This window comes from Zalophus californianus, chromosome 17 (genome assembly GCF_009762305.2).
Source record: "Zalophus californianus isolate mZalCal1 chromosome 17, mZalCal1.pri.v2, whole genome shotgun sequence".
Classification (NCBI taxonomy): Eukaryota; Metazoa; Chordata; class Mammalia; order Carnivora; family Otariidae; genus Zalophus; species Zalophus californianus.
The window spans coordinates 13,045,282-13,063,069 of NC_045611.1; the positions used below are offsets into that span (position 1 = coordinate 13,045,282).

Consider the following 17,788-nt stretch of genomic DNA (forward strand, 5'->3'; position numbering starts at 1 on the left):
CCACCTTCGCTGACCCGAGGCCATGTAGACCCGACCTGGGCCTTTGTGGATAGACACACGGCCAGGGACACCGCCTCTGCTCTCTGGGGGACACAGCGTACCACCATGCCCCGGGGAATCACCTGGCTGCACTGTGAGTACTTGTGGGGGGCGGGGGGTGGGTGGGTCTGTGGAGACGGCCCTTGGAGGCCTTGGCCCAGAGCCAGGCTCTGCTGTAACCATGGCAGCCGGGCCATTCCTGCTGGTGAGAAGTTGAGATGCTTCCCAGCTTAACAGCCTGAGGACTCCCATGGCCACCCTCTGCCCTGGCCCTAGCCAACCCCAGCTCAGACCCGCATGGGGGGTACGAGTCCTAGGCTGGGTGGGCATGGCCAGTGGGGGGTCAAGGGAATGGGGCAGGCACTGGGGGCAAGGGGCAGCACCACCTTCGCAGGCTCACCAGTGCTGGGGTGCACGGGCAGGGGTGGGGCAAAGGTGGCAGAGAGGATTTCTGGCCTCCCTGGGTGTGGCCAGCCAGGGGTGGGAGCTCGTGAAAGTAGGCCCCAGGACACATGGGAGAAGCGCCGCCAGGTGCTAGAGAAGGCAGCCTGTTTCTCTGCCCCTCCCTCCATGATGGAACAAAATTAAGAGGCAGAAAGAGAACAGTGTTGTTGGTAAAAAGAAAAATAAGTTGAAATGAGGACAGAAAGCGTCTAGAAGCCTCTCAAGTCTGCTGGTGGGAGGCCAGACCAAGATCCCTTCAGACTCCAAGATTCTATTGAATTGACTCAAATTCAGCACATTTTTCTGGTGCCTCCCACATGCCCACTGGAGAATTACTGCCATGGCAACAAGGACTGGGCTAGTTTGTGCCCCTCTCTCCAGTGCCTGGCGCCAAGTTAGGCGCTAAGAACTGTGTGCCTCATGGATGAGGTCTGGGGTTTGATCCTGCAAGGGATCCGGGCTGGCCCTTGTGGAGGGAGACTGCAAAGGATCAGGGCATTCAGAACAGGCAGAAGGACCCAGACCCAGTGTTCTGGATGCTTCCAGGTCACGAGGAGCAAGAGGGGCAACAAGGGTGAGGAGCCACTTGAAATGGTTTTGAAGGTGGACCATGTTCACACAGGTACATGTGGGAAGGTGAGGACAGTGTCCCAGGTAGAGGGAACAGTGTGAGCAAAGGTTCAGCAGTGGGGCTGTGAGAGGCCAGGCTGGAAAGCCAGTTTGGGCTCAGATGGGGGAGGCCGTAAAGGCCAGTTCATGAGAAGCAGGGAGCTCTGGAAGGTTCAAGATCTGGGGATGGGATTGTGACTGGAAGTTACTCTACTTTCGGAAGATCAGTCTGTGCTACTTGCTGGCCATGCTGTCGCAACCATTTGGGCAGGAAGTGATGAGGGTCTGTTCCAGAGATGGATGTGGGAACGGAAGGCATGGTGGAGGCTGACTGCAGGCCCTGGCAAGGATCGGCTGGGGGGAGGGAGGCAGGGAGGGCTGCAGGTCAGGGACTCGTAAAGGGGCTGGGGCCTGGAGAAGGATGGGCTGCCATAACAAATTGCCACAAACTTGGTGACTTAAAATAGCAGAAATTTATTCTGTCCCAGGTCTGGAGGCCAGAAGTCTAAAATTAAGGTGTGGGCAGGGCCACGCCTCCTCCGAAGCTCTAGGGGAGGCTCCTTTCTGCCTCTTCCTGCTTCTGTTGGCACCTGGCAGTCCATGGTTTGTGGTGGCATCACCCCGCTCTGTGTCTGTCTCGTCCTGACACTCTCTGTGTGTCTCTGTGTCTTCGTATGAGGACACCTGGTCACTGGATTTAGGGTGGGCCTTGATGTTATCTGCAAAGATCCCATTTCCAAATAAGGTCACATCTGAAGCTCTGGGCGAACAAGGATTTTCGGGGGGATGCTATTCAAGCCTCTGCACAGGTTTAGATTCGGTCATTGCGGGTGGGGTGGTGGACGAGCCCCATTTGTCCCTGAACAAGGGGGCTGTCCCAAGGAGAGGAACAGCCCCTCTCCCTCCCAGCCGGGGACCCGGGAAGGGAGCTCCTTCCTCACTTGCTCTTTCTTCAGCCTCCTCTTCTGTCTTGGAGATGTCTTATTTCTGGAGGGCGAGGTGGCAGGAGTAGCCCCCTTCCAGGGTCGGGGGTGTACTGCCGTGGGGCTCTCTGGGGTGCAGAGCCACTGTGAGGCTACGGCTGTGCTGGCCCCATGGTCACCGGTTTGCTGGCCTGTTTCTTGAGGTGGAGGCAGCTGAAAAGGGGCTTAAATTTGGAGTTGGTGGTCAGTCTGCAGATCTAAAGGAAGTCTGGGTCTGGGGGAAGGCAGATCACCCACGGACAAGGTTTCTGGCAGAGCCCATGCATGACAGGCTGGCACACGGTGGTTTCTATGACTTGTTCCCTGCTAGGAGCCAAAGTTGTCAGGACAGGGGTGAGGCCAGTGAGGGTAGGACTTCAGGGGTCACGTGGGCAGGCAGGGGTGACTGCCCCATGGGAAGGAAGGCCGAGTGTGGACAGAGATACTGATTTTTGAAGACAAGTTGCAAATTCAGATTTTTATGTGAAATCTCTGTGAACCAGCTGTGGCCCTTGGGACACCAGTTTGCAACTGTCTCTGGAGGTCAGTGGTTCTCAAAGTGTAGTCCCCAGACCACCAGCAGCAGCCCCTGGGAACTTGCTAGAAATACACATTCTCTGGGCCCACCCCAGACTTCCTGAATCAGACACTCTAGGCCTTAACCAGCTTTCCAGAAGATTCAGATGCATGCTCCTGATTCCTTGTTCAAGATGAACCCCCAAAGTGCTCAGTAAACAAGACCATGTTGTGGTTCACTGCATTAGGGACTAACCTACTAGGGGCCAAGTTGTCTGGTCTAGATAATGAGTGAGGTAGACAGATGGTGCTAGAGACAGAGACTGTGGGGGCTGGTTCAGGCAGGGGAGAGCCTGGTGGGGGGTGGTGGAAGGAGTCTTGGTGAGGCCTTGAAAGAGGTCTGCCATGCCGGAGGTTACCCAGGGCCGCGGCAAAGTGTGAGCAAAAACTGTAAACCAGGAATGATCTCGGTCTGCAGGGGTGCCAAGCTGAGGGGCTTAATGACTTAGAGACAAGATAGGAAGCAGGCAGAAACACCGGCTCGGTTTCTGTTTATCTGTTCTTTTGTCCAAATACCGGGGACAAGCGCTTGGGAAGAGACAAGAGAGAGGAAATGCAAGATGGGTTACAAATTTGCAACCTTGAAAAATAGCACTTCTCTGAGAGGAAGGGCTTGTGGGCTGCAGCACGTCCTCCTCCGAACAGGGCTTGAGGCCTCCTAGCGCGCTCCGGGTCAGAGTCCGGATGGCAAAGGCCTGGCGTCAGGGCCGAGGAGAAGGAGAGGTGGCCAGGAGCAGGCCCGGGCCAGTGAGGGAGCGAGAACAGAAGTCTCCCGAAGTTCCAGGGAGGCGAGGGAGAAAGTCAGGTCAGTGACGCCTACTGGGGATGGGGGGCGGGGCAAGGAGCTCATGGCTTGCCTGGCTATTTTTGGGAGGGGGGAAAAAAAAAGCAAAAACAAAGTATTGCTTTTGACTGTGACAGTAATTTGGATATTGTTGTATTGATTGTAGAGTATAAAGTATGTCCTACAAAATACAAAGAACATAAAAATCTCCCACAGAGATTTGGTGCCTTTCCTTTCACCACTTGCACCACGTCTCCCCACACACATGCAGACATGGGTAATTCGCGGCAAGCGGTGCGCCCAGAGGAGAGGTGTGGAGTCATGCTTTTTAAGACTTTACTAAGCATATCATGAGTACTTTTCTTATCACATAAGCATACCATAAGCATTCTTTGACAATGTGGTTTTTATTGGCTCTACATTCATTAATGAACACGTGGGCCATTTACAGGTTGTTATTCATATAAGAGAATTCCTCCACAGGACTTTTTGTCCACGAATCTTTTGGTGAGGGCTCTCTTGTTTTCCTTCAGGCTTATGCCTAGAAATGAGTTCAGTGGATCAAAGAATGTGAAAAATTATTTTTATTATTTTTTTAAACTTTACTTTTTAAAAAAGATTTTACTTATTTATTTGACAGCACAAACAGGGGGAGCGGCAGGGAGAGGGAGACGCAGGCTCCCCGCTGAGCAGGGAGCCCGATGCGGGGCTCGATCCCAGGACCCTGGGATCGTGACCTGAGCCGAAGGCAGATGCTTAACCGACTGAGCCACTCAGGCGCCCCTGTTTATTATTGTTTTTGTAAAGATTATTTGAGAGAGAGAGAGGGGGGGGGGTGGGGAGGGGCAGAGGGAGAGGGAGAGTCCCAAGCGGACTCCCTGATGAGTATGGAGCCTGATGCTGGGCTTGATCTCACAACCCTGAGATCAGGGACTGAGCTGAAACTAAGTGTCAGATGGTTAACCGACTGCGCCACCCAGGTGCTCCAGTAGGTCAAAGGATGTGAAAATTTTCAAGGCTTATTGGGTCAAAGGGTGTGGACATTATTAAGTCCACTAAAATAAAAATTGCCAAATTGCTTTCCAGGATGAGCCTCACTACTTTGCTGGAACCAAGTGTCATGAAAATTAAATTAAAAAATAAAACGCCCAATTTCCATTTTGATAAGTGAAACATGGCATCTGATTATTTTAATAAATATTTACCTTTATTGGTGTTTGATTTTTGTTGGATACATCTCCTGCCCATCTGTGTTTTCCTTCTGCTCTGATGAGTTTGATGCTTGTTCATATTTTTTGCAACTCCTCAGGTATTTTTTGTAAGTGTGTTGAGTTACGGGAAATTACAAAAGCTGTTTTTGAAGTCACAGTGACCCCCAGTGGTGAAGGCTGGTAATGTTCAGAAGGCCGCAGCTTGTTTGCGGGCAGGGAGAAGCGGCAGCCTGAGCTTGGTTGGCTTCCCCAGAGTGAGCGCATTGGAAGGGCTGCAATGATTTGTACGTCTGAGGGGGAAGCCAAGATCAGTTACAGCAGGCAGGAAAATGGCTCCGGTCACTCAAGAGTCATTTGCAGAGTTGGAATGAGCATCCAGACCTCCTGAATCCCCAGATGGAAATGCAGACCCAGGCTTTGAGGACACTCCAGCCCTAAAGGGGGTGGGGGCTGAGGTTGCCCTGGAAAGGAGGTTGTGCCTGCCCCATGGGGCAGGAGTGGGGAGGAGACTGGACACCAACCTCAGGATGGGACTGCGGGGCAGGCTCTGCTGGCTGGGGGCAGGGGTGCACTGGCTGGACTGCTCTTGCTCTCCTGGCCTTGCTGTGTGAGCCTGGACCCTGGTCGGGGGGAAGGCCTCCTTGGGGCTCCGTGCCGCCGCCCCTCCCATGGCTGGGAAAAGGGAGGGCACACGCGCACAGCTTTGCACACCCGGGCAGCGTGGCGGTGGCACAGGGTGCTCATGTGTTGCTGTTGGGTTCGGTCCACAGATCTCGGGATCCTCCTTGGCATGGCCTTGGGGAACGGGGGTTTGGAGATGTGGCCCTTGACCCAGACCGAGGAGTGCGCTGTCACCGGCTTTCTGCGGGACAAGCTGCAGTACAGGAACCGCCTGCAGTACATGGTAACTGTGGGCACCCGCTGTGTCCCCTGCCCAAGCGCCCGGCCTCACAGGGTGTAGGACCCTCGGGCCCCGCCCTGGGTCTGCGTCTGCCCTGAGCCCAGGGCCCCTTTCTCTGCCTGGTCCACACCAACTGTCCCCTGCCAGCCATCGCCAGGGCCCTCCACCCCTACTACTTGATCTGACCTTTGATCCTGCCTCTCCATGGCACTCACCCTGGGACTCAGGAGTGGATTACAGGAAGCCTTGGGGGAACCCCAGGCACTTATTACCAGCTGGGCAGATAAGGACCTAGAAATTGGAATGTGCACCCCTTTGTGTAGAATAGAGAAGCCCATGGGCCACTGTGGCTCTGGAAGTCTTTTTTCTTTTCTTGACAGCTTTACTGAGATGTCCTTCACATATCCTACTATTCACCTGTTTAAGTGTACAACTCCGTGGTTTTCAGTCTATTGGCAGTTGTTTTTTTTTAAGATTTTATTTGACAGAGACACAGCGAGAGCAGGAACACAAGCAGGGGGAGTGGGAGAGGGAGAAGCAGGCTCCCCGCCGAGCAGGGAGCCCGATGCGGGGCTCGATCCCAGGACCCCGGGACCGTGACCTGAGCCGAAGGCAGACGCTCAGCAACTGAGCCACCCAGATGCCCTTATTGGCAGAGTTCTGCAACCAGCACCATAATAAGTTTAGAGTAATCTTACTTAAGGTAGTCTTCCTCGCCTCCAAAGAATATACTACTCTGGGGGTAGCAGGTCCCTCAACCACTTCTTGGCATGAAACTTCTGCCGTCATAGGAACTCCACATTTGGTTTCAGCCTTCCCTGTGCCCCAGAGGAAAGAGAGCTGTTGTTATTCCCGTGGGGAGCCAGGTGCATATGCTCTCTAGAAGGCCACCTCTGGTATCAAAGGGCTGGTCCTTGGCCCTCTCCTACATCAGACTCTCTGGGAGCTGGGGGAGCCTGAGCCATTTCTGACTCTGACCTCATGGCTTCTTCTTGTACTCCCCCAGAAACACTACTTCCCCATCAACTACAGGATCAGTGTGCCTTATGAGGGGGTGCTCAGAATGGCCAACATCACCAGGCTGGTGAGAATCCCCTCCTGGGCTGGGAGACCCCTGCCTCCTGGGACACCCCATGGACCCAGCCTGAGAAGCACATTGGTTTTGGCAGGTTCTGCTGCCAGGGGGCCTTTCCCAGCTCTGTGAGCAAGCCTGCCCTCCACTGAGGCCCAAGGTTGCTCCCTGGCCACCGTGGATGCCCATGCTCTGCTCTCTTTGTGGGGACATGTTGGGTGGGGGTTGGTCAGAGCAGTGGCAGGGAGGGCCCAGAGACCCGTGTCTGTGGGCTTCAGTGATCTCTCCCGTCCCCACAGCAGAAGGCTCGGGTCAGCCAGCAGGAGCTGCGGTACCTGTGGGTCTGGGTGAGCCTCAGCGCTACTGAGTCGGTGCAGGAAGTGCTGCTCGAGGGCCACCCATCCTGGAAGTACCTGGAGGAGGTCCATACACTGCTGCTGGACGTGCAGCAAAGCCTCACGGTGAACTGTGCCCCGCTGCGGGGGGGCGGGGGGGTGTGCTCATGCGTGCGTGGTGGCCAAGGATGGTTGAGGGAGGATTTGAACACATGGAAAGTTTCAGCATGTCCTGAAGGGTGTGGGAGAAATGATTGAGAGGAAGAGATGGCCAGTGCCCAGTGGGTGGCCTGGGCTGGGGGCAGGGGATACTCTGGGCTCTGTCTCTTTTGCTCTGGGATCCCAGGTAAGTCATTGAACCCTGTAGCTTTGTTTCTGGAGGTTTCTTTTTTGGGGGAGAGGGGAGGGAGTATGAATAGGTGGAGGGATGAACACAGGAGGTTTTTAGGGTAATGAAGTGCTTCTCCAGGACACTGTAATATCCTGTGTTTGTCAAAGTCCATAGCATGTACGGCGCAAAGTGAACTATGGACTTTAATAATAATAATAGAGGTTCCTGATCATTGCCTGCCTCATAGGGTTGATCTGAGGCCTCAGGGATATGTCCTTTAAAAAGCCTGCAGAATAAACTCACAGATTAGTGTGAGCCCATGCAGGCCACGGGTGTACTGCGGGACCCCTCCCCACACTCTTCCCCGGGGAGCCCCCCTTGCTGCCCAGCCAGAGCTGGGAGCTGCGGGGGACACTAGGGTTTAGGAGCCCACGGCTGCTGGGAGTTCTGGGGAGGCTCTGGTTGGGGCGGAGGCTAGGAGGCCCAGTGGTCTCCTTGGTGGCTCTTTCGTGTCCATGGGCAATGTGAGTTGGAGCTGACCTGAAGAGACAGTTTTGCATCCTTGGTTTTCCTGGTGAGAGCCTGACTCTGAGCTCTTGGGAGCTGGGGAGGAGGTTGTGGGTGGGCGGAGGCCTGCCTCCCCCGTCTGCCCACGCGCTTCAGATTTAACCAGCTTTAAGTCTTGTCTTCTTTCTCACAGAGTTAATGATCTGTGCCCCGCTCCAAATATGCCCAGCATCTGGTGCGCAGTGGGTTCTCCCTGCCAGGGAGTGGGCCACGGGACAGGCCCCTTCTCCCTCCTGCCACCCTCGCTTCTTTCCAAGCCTTTGTAGACTGGCTTTTTTTGGGTTTTTGTGACAAATGACCACTTACTGGTGGCATAATAGGGAAATTCTCCTGCCACAGACCTGGAGCCGGAAACCCTGCACTGAGGGTATATCCGCAAGGCCACGCTCTCTCTGAAGGTTCTAGGGAGCAGGGACCCTTCCTGTTTCTTCCCCGCTTCTGCTGGCTGCTACTCTTGCTGGCTTGTGGCCACGTCACTCCAACCTCTGCCTCCACCCTCACATGGCCTTTCCCTCTAGCACCCCCTCTTACAAGGACGTGTCATTGGATTTAGGGCACACCCTACATTCAAACTGATCTCATCTGGAGATCCTTAATTACATCTGCAAATGTCTTATTTCCAAATAGGGTCGTGTTCACAGGTCCCAGGGTTGGATGTAGTTTTTTTGGAGGGGGGATTAGGGGACAGACAATTCAACCCAGTACACTGCCTTTGGGAAGGCCTTTGCCTGGCTCAGGCCCCACCTTTCCTTTCTAGGCCATGTCTCCTGCACTAGCTCTGGCCCCCTGCTCCGTCCCCCAAGTGTGCCTGCCTGCTCCCCACACCGTGCCCCCTGTCGTTAAGTACTATGGAGAGAAGCACCCTGAGTTTGGAGCTGGAGACTAGCCCGGCCCGGGGTGCTGGCACCCAGGTGTCCTCATGATACGGCCCTCACAGGGTCCTTTGTCTTGTTCCCTGCAGCCAGTGGAGATCTTTGAATCCTGAAGGACAGTCTCCCGGGCCCAGGACTCCTTGTGTGCAAGTGGTCGGGCCTGGGCTAGAACAGCAAGGATGCCCCCTACAATCATTTTTCCAAAGATGGAAAAAAAGCCTCTGTGATGATGGGCTTGGGTGAGAGTTGTCGAGGGGGACCCTCCCAGGTAACTTGGTGCCTGCAGGAAGGAAGAGAGAATTTACCCATAGGCCCCCCGGTCACAGTTAGTCCCCTGCCTCCATGGTTTGTGCACCTCTGCGCAGGGCAGTTTCCAGGCTTCTCCTGGGATGTGGGCCCTGCCTCTTCACTGGGGTTGGCAGGGGGGTGGGGAGGGGTGGCACCCGTGGTCCTGACAGTCTCCTCCCTTCCAGGATGTGGAGATCAGCCCCAAGGTGGACGCGGTAGTGTCACTTCTGAGTGGCCCGAGGCTAAGCCTGAAGCTGGTGCGACCCAAAGCCCTCCTGGACAACTGCTTCCGGGTCATGGAACTGCTGTACTGTTCTTGCTGTAAGGAACAAGTGGATGGGGCTGGGGGCAGGACACCTGGCTTCAGATGCAGGGTCACTGAGCAGACCAGGACCCCCCGGGGCATTTCCTCCACTCCCCAGGGCTATAGGGCATTTCGGAAAGCCAAGATGGGCCCCAGGTACAGGGACAAGAACAACGGGGCTTGGTCTGGGGCCGAGGGAGGCTGTTGACCACTCCTGCAGTCTTTTTTTTTCCTGTTTCCTGCAGGTAAACAAAGTTCCGTCCTAAATTGGCAGGACTGTGAGGTGCCGAGCCCTCAGCCCCACAGCCCAGAGCCCTCATCACAGTGCGTGGCTACCCAGCTATACCCTCTGTCCCAGAGGCCCTCTATCTCCCTGCCCCACTCCCCAGGATCCAAGCCCGGACCCCCGGCTCAGTGAAGCTGCTGAGGGCACAGGCCGAGACCTCTTGGCCCTAGCAGCCTGTGTGGTGACCTGTGTGGGGCAGCTGGAGGTGCTCCCGCAGTTCGGTTGAGCCTGAGACACGTGTGGGCAGTGGTGAGGAGCACCCCCCCTCCCCGGGGGGGAGAGGAACCCCCAGGAGAGCGTTTTCCCTTTGAGGGGATTCTGTGCCTGAGAAGGGTTCAGCTTCCCGCATTCTGTACCTCACCTGGTCTCACCTGGAGCAGCGGGGGCCTGGGGGCACCTGAAGGTGGACAGAGTTCTCTTCCCCTTCCTGCACCACCTGGGCTGCCTCCCTTGCCTGGAGGCGGCGCTGAGCATCTCCCGTGGCCTGCAGAGGTGAAAACTGTGCCGGATGGGGGGTGAGCATGGGGAGAGGGCAGGAAGCCACACACCATGTCTTGCCACAGTGGATGCTCTTCCAGTTCCTCTTATATTTTCTATTAAACACTTGCTTGTTTTGTTTTGGCTTGGTTTGCATCTGCAAAGGTGAACCCCAGAGGGCAGCGAGCCTCTACGTTCCAGTTCCAGCTGGTCAAGGGTAGGACGCAGGAGTGGGGTGGGCTGGTCGGGCCCTGGGGCTTAGGTCTCAAGGTTGGGATCTGGAATGGATGAAGCCTTACCCTGGCAGCCTGGAAACGGTATTTGAGAGCCTGAGTTTCTTCCAGGCATGCCCTAGCGGTTGGGGCCTCAGCGAGACAGACCGAGGGGCACGGTGTCGGAGAGGTCTTCCTCCGTGTCCCCTGGTCACCCTCCCTGGCTCCACCTGGCCAGGACAGAGTGGAGGTGTTCAAAAGCATAGATCCTGGCACAAGACCCGGCCCCTCCTGCCCCTGCAACACGGACCCCGTGCTCCCCAGGCCGGATCTGGGGTAGGACAGGGCCGGGAGCAGCGGTGGAGGGAGCCAGGCAGAGGCAGGGCTGTTAATTACAGTACAACTTTATTAATACTGGAGTCTTCACAGTGCATTTGTTACTCGTAGCAGTGACTATTTCAATCAAGGGGGGGTGGAGGGGGCAGGGAGGAGAGGAGAATTTATCCAAAAACGGACAGAAAGAAAAGAAACAAAATGGGTCAGATGGGATTGGGGGGCGGGGGGGGGGGAAGAAAGGGTGAGTAGGAACCAGGAGGGGAGACCTGGGTGGGGAAATAAATTAAAAAAAGGAACAAGTTAACAACAGCACCAGAAAAGTTACTTCAGTCAAAAGACGCTTTTGAAAAGAATATTTCTCTGTACAAATGAAAAAAAAAAAAAAAAACCACGAAGAAGTCCCCCAAAGTGTGTGATGCGGGATGGTTGGCTCGGATCCCAAGGGGGTGGGCCTAAGAGGTGGTCACTAAATGGGAGATAGGTGGTCAAGGGGATGGGGGAGTTATGTACAGCCCTGGGGGGGCTTGGAGGGGAGGCGGCTTGAGCCTGGAGGGGGGGTGGCTCTGCCATGCCCACCCCCTCCTTGGGCCTCCCAAGCCACCCCCCCCCACACACCACTCCTTACCCTGCTAACATCACACATCCTGCATCTTACTCCCTCCGCCCACCGGGTCAACGCCAGCACAGCCCTGCAGGGAAGGGGCAGTGTAAACTCCACCCCGGGCCTTCCCCAATGGGCCACCTGCTCTCCCGGCCTTTTCAGGCCCTCTCTCCAGGCACCCTAATCTGGGCTCTCTGGTTGGCTGGAGCGTTCAGCAAGGCTGTTCTCAGACCTAGCAACTTACAGATACCATTCTCCGTCTGCCCTTGGGAGCCGGGGCGGGGGGGTGCTCTCTCCACCCGGGGGCCGCCTTGGTTCCCCAGACCTGCCTGGTCACCTTGCTCGGATCCCGGTTCCCTGCAGAACTACCAGGAGCTCCAGCCTGGCGCTGAGACTCAGACCCAACCCCATCCCATCCAGACCAGGAAAAACCTGCTCTCCTGACTCCGGGAGCGCCCCCCCCCCCCCGCCCCGGCACACCCTGTGGTCCCTCTGCCCTCCGAGCCCGGCCACCCTCTCTGCTGGCCCGCAGGACAACAAGAAGCCCTCCACTAGCCCTAGACGCACCTGCTTCTACCTGCCTCGAGTTGGCGGGCACCCCCACCCCGCACCCACCGCCAGCACAGGACTGGACTCTGAGGGGACTGCACCAGGATGGCATCTCCTCTGGCAACAGAGAGTCAAAGCCAAGCTCCCTGGACCGCACCCCAGCCCCATCCAAGGAGACGTGCTGCCCCCCTGCCCCTGGCCCTCTCCGACCTTATTTTGGCTTTGGGGAAGCCCATGTGGCCCTCCTCCTCCTGCCCTGGGCCCACCGGGCCACTGTGAGGACCCCTGTCCCTCAGGCACTCTCGGACACCCTGTACTGTCCACCCTGCCCCCACACACGGCCCTTGTCCAGTCAGCTCTATTATTATATTCATAAAATAACCCCCCACACCCTCTACAGCCCCAGCCCCTATCCCCAGAGGCGGCTGAAACCACCTTTGGACCAAAGTGCCACCAGAGTTAAATTCTCAACGTGCCCAGGTGAGGACCACACATCTGAAAGCAGCTCCTGGAGGGCTGGCCAGATGCCCCTCGGGCCTCCGGATTCCTTCCCTGCTGCCCTGCCCCTTGCCCCAGCCACGCCTCCCCAGTGAGGGGAAGCTAGGACCTGAAGCCCCTCGGGCTCCACAGCCGCCTCCAAACAGATCCCCAACACTCAACTTGGGGCCCTGGGCCTGTGGGCCTCTTTCCTCCACAGCAGCCTGGGCCTCCCAACCTCAACCTCAACTTCAGCCTCCCCGCCTCCAGTGCCATTCTCTGTAGCTTTTCAGTCAAATCTGACACCTTAGCCGATGGGGCACCTGGCCCCTCAACAGCCCAGCCTGCCTCCCTGATTGAGAGGAACCTGGGAGAGGGGAGAGGAGAGAGAAGAAAGGAGAAGGGACCAGGTAGGGGCAGAAGGGACCGGCATTGAGGGGAAGCCCCAGGCACCACCGACCAGGGAGAAGCGGGGCCGGGTCGCCTGAGCTAGGGCACTGCGGGCCCAGAGCAGGCTCCCAGAGACGGGGGGTGGGGGTGGGGGGGGGAGGGGGGAGGCAGGTCCTGTGGAAGAGGAAGAGGAGCAGCAGAACAGGCAAGAAACATACAAAACAGGCTCCAAACCCAGTTCAAGACCTGCAGGCTCAGAGCTGTGAGCTTTGTTAAAGAAGTCACTTCCCGTTTAAATGCTGAAATCCAAGATGAGTGTCTTTCCATCCCACGTGACTTAAACAAAAATCCGAAAGCTTGCCTGGCTCTGCTGTCTCCTCGCTGTGCCTTGGCTCTGAGCGGCTGCGGGTCACCTGCCAGGCCACCTGCCTCTCGCGGGGGCCACAGGGCGGGAGGATGGCGCAATCACAAGATGCGGGGCGCCGACCTGTCATTGGTGACGGTCCTGCGGAGCCGCACCCCGCGGCGGATGGCCACCAGCATGTCTTCGGCCGGGGGCTCGCCAGAGGCGGCAGGGGGCGGGCTGGGCGTCTCTTCGGTGGGGGCGGCAGCGGCGGCGGCCAGGCCGGACGGGAAAGGGAACTGGCCCTCGCCCAGGGCATGGGCCCCCGCCACCAGCTCCCCAAGCTTCTCCACCAGGCTGTGCCGGTTGGCGGCCAGCTGCCGCTGCTGGTCTTCGTCGTCCGCCGCCAGCCCTGCGTAGCCGGCCGCCTCGGGGGCCGGGCTGGCCCAGGCCGTGTTGGGCAGGCTCAGCCTCTTCGGGGAGGCCTTGGCCAGGTCTGGGGCCAGGGGCGAGGCGGCCTCGTCGCTGTAGAAGACGCACTCCTCACTGCCCGCTCGCGTGGGCCCCGCGTAGCCGGGGGAGTCGGGCACCGTGGGCGTCTTCACGGGCACGATGGGCGGCCGGATGGGGATGGGGCCGGCGCTGGAGAGCGCGCGGCGCACGGCAGGCTTGGTGGACGGCGTGCGGCGGATGGTGGCCACGCCGGGGGGCGCGCCCGAGGCGCTGGGCAGCCCTGCGGTGGAGGCCGGGCGCTTGGTCTGGATCAGGCGGCGGTAGTTCTGGGCGATGTTGCTGTTGCGGGGGATGGTGGAGGACTTGTCGAACTCGGCCGGGCCCTCGCCGTCCGCGTCCCCGTTCACCGAGTAGCAGTCGTAGTCGGAGCCTGGGGGCACGGGATGCAGTGGGCCGGGGCCAGGGCTGTGAAGGCCCGGTGACCCAGCCCCGGCCCCAGGGCCTACCTTGGGAGGGGATGGTGTCCTCAGAGCAGGAGGGCGTGGTGGTCTGCGTGCTGTAGCCGCTGGAGTACTGCAGCGAGTCCCGGCTGCTCTTCTGGTGCTCCAGGCTCAGGCCGCGGGTCAACACCATGGCCAGGTCACTGGCCGCGGGGGATACCTCCTCACCGTGCTGGGGGTGGTAAGACTGCAGGCTGAAGCCTGGCTCCCTGTCCCCCACTCCCCCCGCGCCTGGACCGTAGGTGTCTCCCGCCAGGGGAACCTGGCCTGGCAGCGAAGATGGGGTCCTGGCTGGGCTGCCAGAGGAGCCGGCGCCTACCTTCGCTGCGATGGTGGCAGGGGACATGCGGGGTCGTGGCGCCTCCTCTCCGCTGGGGCCCAGGGTGCCCCCACTGGCCAGGCCTGGCTCCGTGTCTCGGGGGTGCTCCGCTCTGTCCTTCCTCCGCTGTAGGCTGGTGCCCGAGGGCTGTTCATGGGGGCCCGCCTTGGCCCAGTCCTGCAGGGTGTGGCAGATGGGTCAGGGGGCCCTTGGCCCTGCCGTCCTCGGTGAAGGATCCCCTCACTATAGTTGAGGTTCAGGGTTTTCAGGCCCAGAAGGGGGCCTCAGGCTCATATCATGGCCAAGGGCAGAGCGTGGAGGGTGCCATGATTCCTCAGTCCCTCCAGGCCCAGGGGTAGGATGGCCATGTCCCAGGAGGGAAAGATGTGTGTTGGGAGTGGCTGCAGGTGTGCCCAGGTGGCTTTTCCTGTGGCGAGCAGGCACTGTGTGCACCCCCCTCTGGTTGACCCTGGACCCTCCCTGCGTCCCCCTGCAGGTGGGGAGCACTGACCGAGGTGGGGGAGCTGCACTCGCTAACGGACTGGCAGGTTTCCGAGGCCTCTGAGGACGCAGAGCTGGAGGACTTCTGCCATGCAGAGGCGAACAGGCGGGCGGATGGGGCAGGGAGGCCAGGAGGAGAGGAGAGAACAGACCTGGTCACAGCGCCGGCATGCAGCGGGGCGTTCCGGCTCGGTGCCCCACCCCGCCACCCCTGCGAGCGTCTGCGGCAGATCTCAGCACGCTGAGCGCACACTGCGGGCACCGACCGACCCCGCGGCCCAGCCCAAGAGCCAGAGGTTGTGAGAATTAACAACCGGACTCGCTGCCGATGGCCCGGATATGGTGGGCCAGGGAAAGAGAGACACGAGGGAAGGCAGCGGGGTTGACGGTGTCCCTGTCATCTGAGAAGGGCCGGCCTGCGGGAGGCCAGAGTTCCATCCTGCACGTGCAGAGCTCAGCTGCCTGTTAGGTATCTACGCACAGATGTGATGTAGGCAAACGCATTTACAGGTCTGGAGTTTAGAGAGAAGACAAGGGTGGAGCCACCAAGCCATGGCCATGAGACAGAGTAAGGTCACCTCGGCAGTGAGGGCAGTTAGAAGATTCAAGAACCCCAGGCACGCCCACGCTCAGTGGCTGGCAAGAAGAGGAGGGTCCAGCAAAGGAGAGGAACAAGGAGCTGCCAGAGAAGTGGGAAGAAAACCATAAGCAGACGATATCACAGAACTCAGAAGGACCTGCCCTGTGGAGGAGCCGAGGCTGCCAGGGGTCCATCAGATGACGACATGGAGGCATCCCTGGAGACCTTGAGAACTAGGTCACAGAATGGTGGGGGCAGAGGTCCACTTTTGAGCGGACCAAGCGTGCAGGGGAGACACCTGCTCTGGGCAGTTGTGGGGAGTGGGTGGCCTGGGAAGCCCCCAACTCAAAAGAAGACAAGAATTAAGGCAAAGGCAGCCAGGGCAGACACAGGACCATGAGTGCTCCCTGAGGCACACGCTGAGTGCAGTACAGTGGTTGGGAGACTGGGCAAGGGCCAAGGTGGGGGGCTCGCCCTGTGATGGCCCGAATTAAGCCAGGGTACCTGCAAAGGGTCCGTTTTAGTACCACGCCTGCCCTGTCAAATTCTCCATATTCTCCTTAATTTGGACCCCCAGATTTTTTTTTTTTTTTTTACAGTTTATGATGAACCAAGATCACCAAAATAAAAGGAAACAAAGCACCACAGGTGAGGATTCAGATGATACAAGAAACAAATTTAGATTTTTACCAATATAATTGTTAAAGCAAACAAAAACCAATGGAAAAAGCATTTGGAACACTCAATGGAAAAATTCAATGTCTATTCATGAACAAACACTTAAACTAGGGACAGAAAAAACTTCCTTAATTGGATAATAAAAAGTATCTACACAAATATCAATATATTTCCCTCAGAGGGTGGGAAAAAGATAAGAATGCCCATGATCACCATTTCCGCTCAGTACTGGGAGTCCTAGGAGGGCAGTAAGGCAAAAAAAATGTAGCAAAAAGCAAAAAGATAGGAAAGGTAGAAAAAAGCAGTCCTTACTCATAACAGACATGACTGCTGTATATGCAGAATACTCAGAAGAGTCTACAGTTATCAGAACTGATAAGTGATTTTAATAAAATGATGGCACGTAAGATCAATATACCAAAGGAAAAAATCAAATTTTTAAATTTCAGCAGCCAACAAACACAAAACTCCCTAAAAAGGCAATATAATTTAAAATAGCATCAATAGGGGTGCCTGGTTGGCTCAGTTGATTGAACAACTGACTCTTGATTTTGGCTCAGGTCATGCTCTCAGGGTCATGGGGTCCAGCCCCACGTCAGGCTCCACGCTCAGCCTGGAGTCTGCTTGTCCCTCTACCTCTGCTCCTCTCCCTGCTTGCTCTCTTTGCGCTCTCTCAAATAAATAAAATCTTTAAAATAAATAAATAAAATAGCATCAATAAACATTAAATACCCAGGAAAAAAAATCCAACGATGGATGTGCAAGATCTTTACACGCAAACTATAAAACATCACTGAGAGAAGGAAAAGCCAAAAGGAATGGAGAGACATGAGCAATCCCCAGTCAAAACCCCGGGAGTTGCTGTTACTGTTTTTTTGATGGAAACTGACAAGCTAACGTTAAGGAATACAAGGAATTGCAAAGGGCCAGAAATAGACAAGGGGATATTGAAGAATAACAAAATTGGAAGACTTCTGTTACCACGTTATCAAAGTTTTGTATAAAGTCACAATAATTAAGGTGGCACGGTCTTGGTATGAGAACACAAATGAACCAGCAGATAGAATACAAACTCTGAAAACAGTTACAGGTATACAGATAATACCTGACTTATGACAAAGGCAACACTATAGTGCAGCGGGGGGAAACTTTCAAGAAAGACACCAAATGAAGCATGTTTACAGATAAGACAGCCTTTTCAATAAACTGCCAATTAGATATCTGTATGGAAAAATGACCCCTACCTCATATCATATGTGCGCACACACCCACCCACACACGCACACACACACACACACAATCCCTGATGAGCTGCAGATCTAAATGAAAAAGGTCAAAGAAAAAGGCTTATCTCAGGACACAAAAAGCACAATTTAAAAAAATGAATAAATTGGACAAACTGGATATCCGTTAAAATTAAGAATTTTAGGTCATTAAAAGACTCAAGAGAGTAAAAAGGGAATCCACAGAATCAGAGAAGATCTCAGATGAAGGAGTTGTATCCATAATATATAAGAAGTTCTAGGAATCAATAAGAAAAAAAAACACAAAATACCTAGTAGAAAAATGGGCAAAAATGTGAACAGGTCCTTCATAAAAGAGGACAGCCAAGTGGCCTTCTGAAGCATGAAACTTCCCCCCGCCCCGTCCCTCGTCGGGGAAGTAAAATTAAAAGTACAGGGCACACCAGATACAGCCCCCCAGAATGGCCACAATGAAAAAGATGGAAAATCCCAAGGGTTGGTGAGGATGAGGAACAGCAATCCACCACTGGTACGGTATTCTTGCCAG

General features: G+C 56.2%; 2 protein-coding genes across 11 annotated transcripts in view; one reads left to right on the forward strand and one right to left on the reverse strand.

Moving 5' to 3' along the window:
* IL34 (interleukin 34) lies at nt 1–10,994 on the forward strand. 2 transcript variants are annotated; one of them, XM_027620119.2, is made up of 6 exons: nt 1–133; nt 5,396–5,529; nt 6,533–6,610; nt 6,898–7,059; nt 9,177–9,312; nt 9,541–10,994. In XM_027620119.2, the coding sequence occupies exons 1-6, from the start codon at nt 106–108 to the stop codon at nt 9,711–9,713; spliced, it is 711 nt and encodes a 236-aa protein (XP_027475920.1). In that variant the 5' UTR covers nt 1–105; the 3' UTR covers nt 9,714–10,994. The 2 variants fall into 2 exon arrangements, with proteins under 2 accessions (XP_027475920.1, XP_027475921.1); XM_027620120.2 differs by having other exon boundaries at nt 6,901–7,059.
* The window catches only part of MTSS2 (MTSS I-BAR domain containing 2), a 20,900-nt gene continuing 13,768 nt past the window's right edge, over nt 10,657–17,788 (reverse strand). For 7 of the 9 annotated variants that reach the window (XM_027619473.2, XM_027619472.2, XM_027619471.2 and 4 more), the window contains 4 exons: nt 14,750–14,824; nt 14,239–14,415; nt 13,926–14,091; nt 10,657–13,849 (listed from right to left, as the gene is read on the reverse strand). In XM_027619473.2, coding sequence (XP_027475274.1) covers nt 13,089–13,849; nt 13,926–14,091; nt 14,239–14,415; nt 14,750–14,824 — 1,179 coding nt within the window. In that variant the 3' untranslated portion in view covers nt 10,657–13,088. The remainder of the gene's footprint in view (nt 13,850–13,925; nt 14,092–14,238; nt 14,416–14,749; nt 14,825–17,788) is intronic. The other 2 variants (XM_027619475.2, XM_027619469.2) reach the window with 1 other exon arrangement.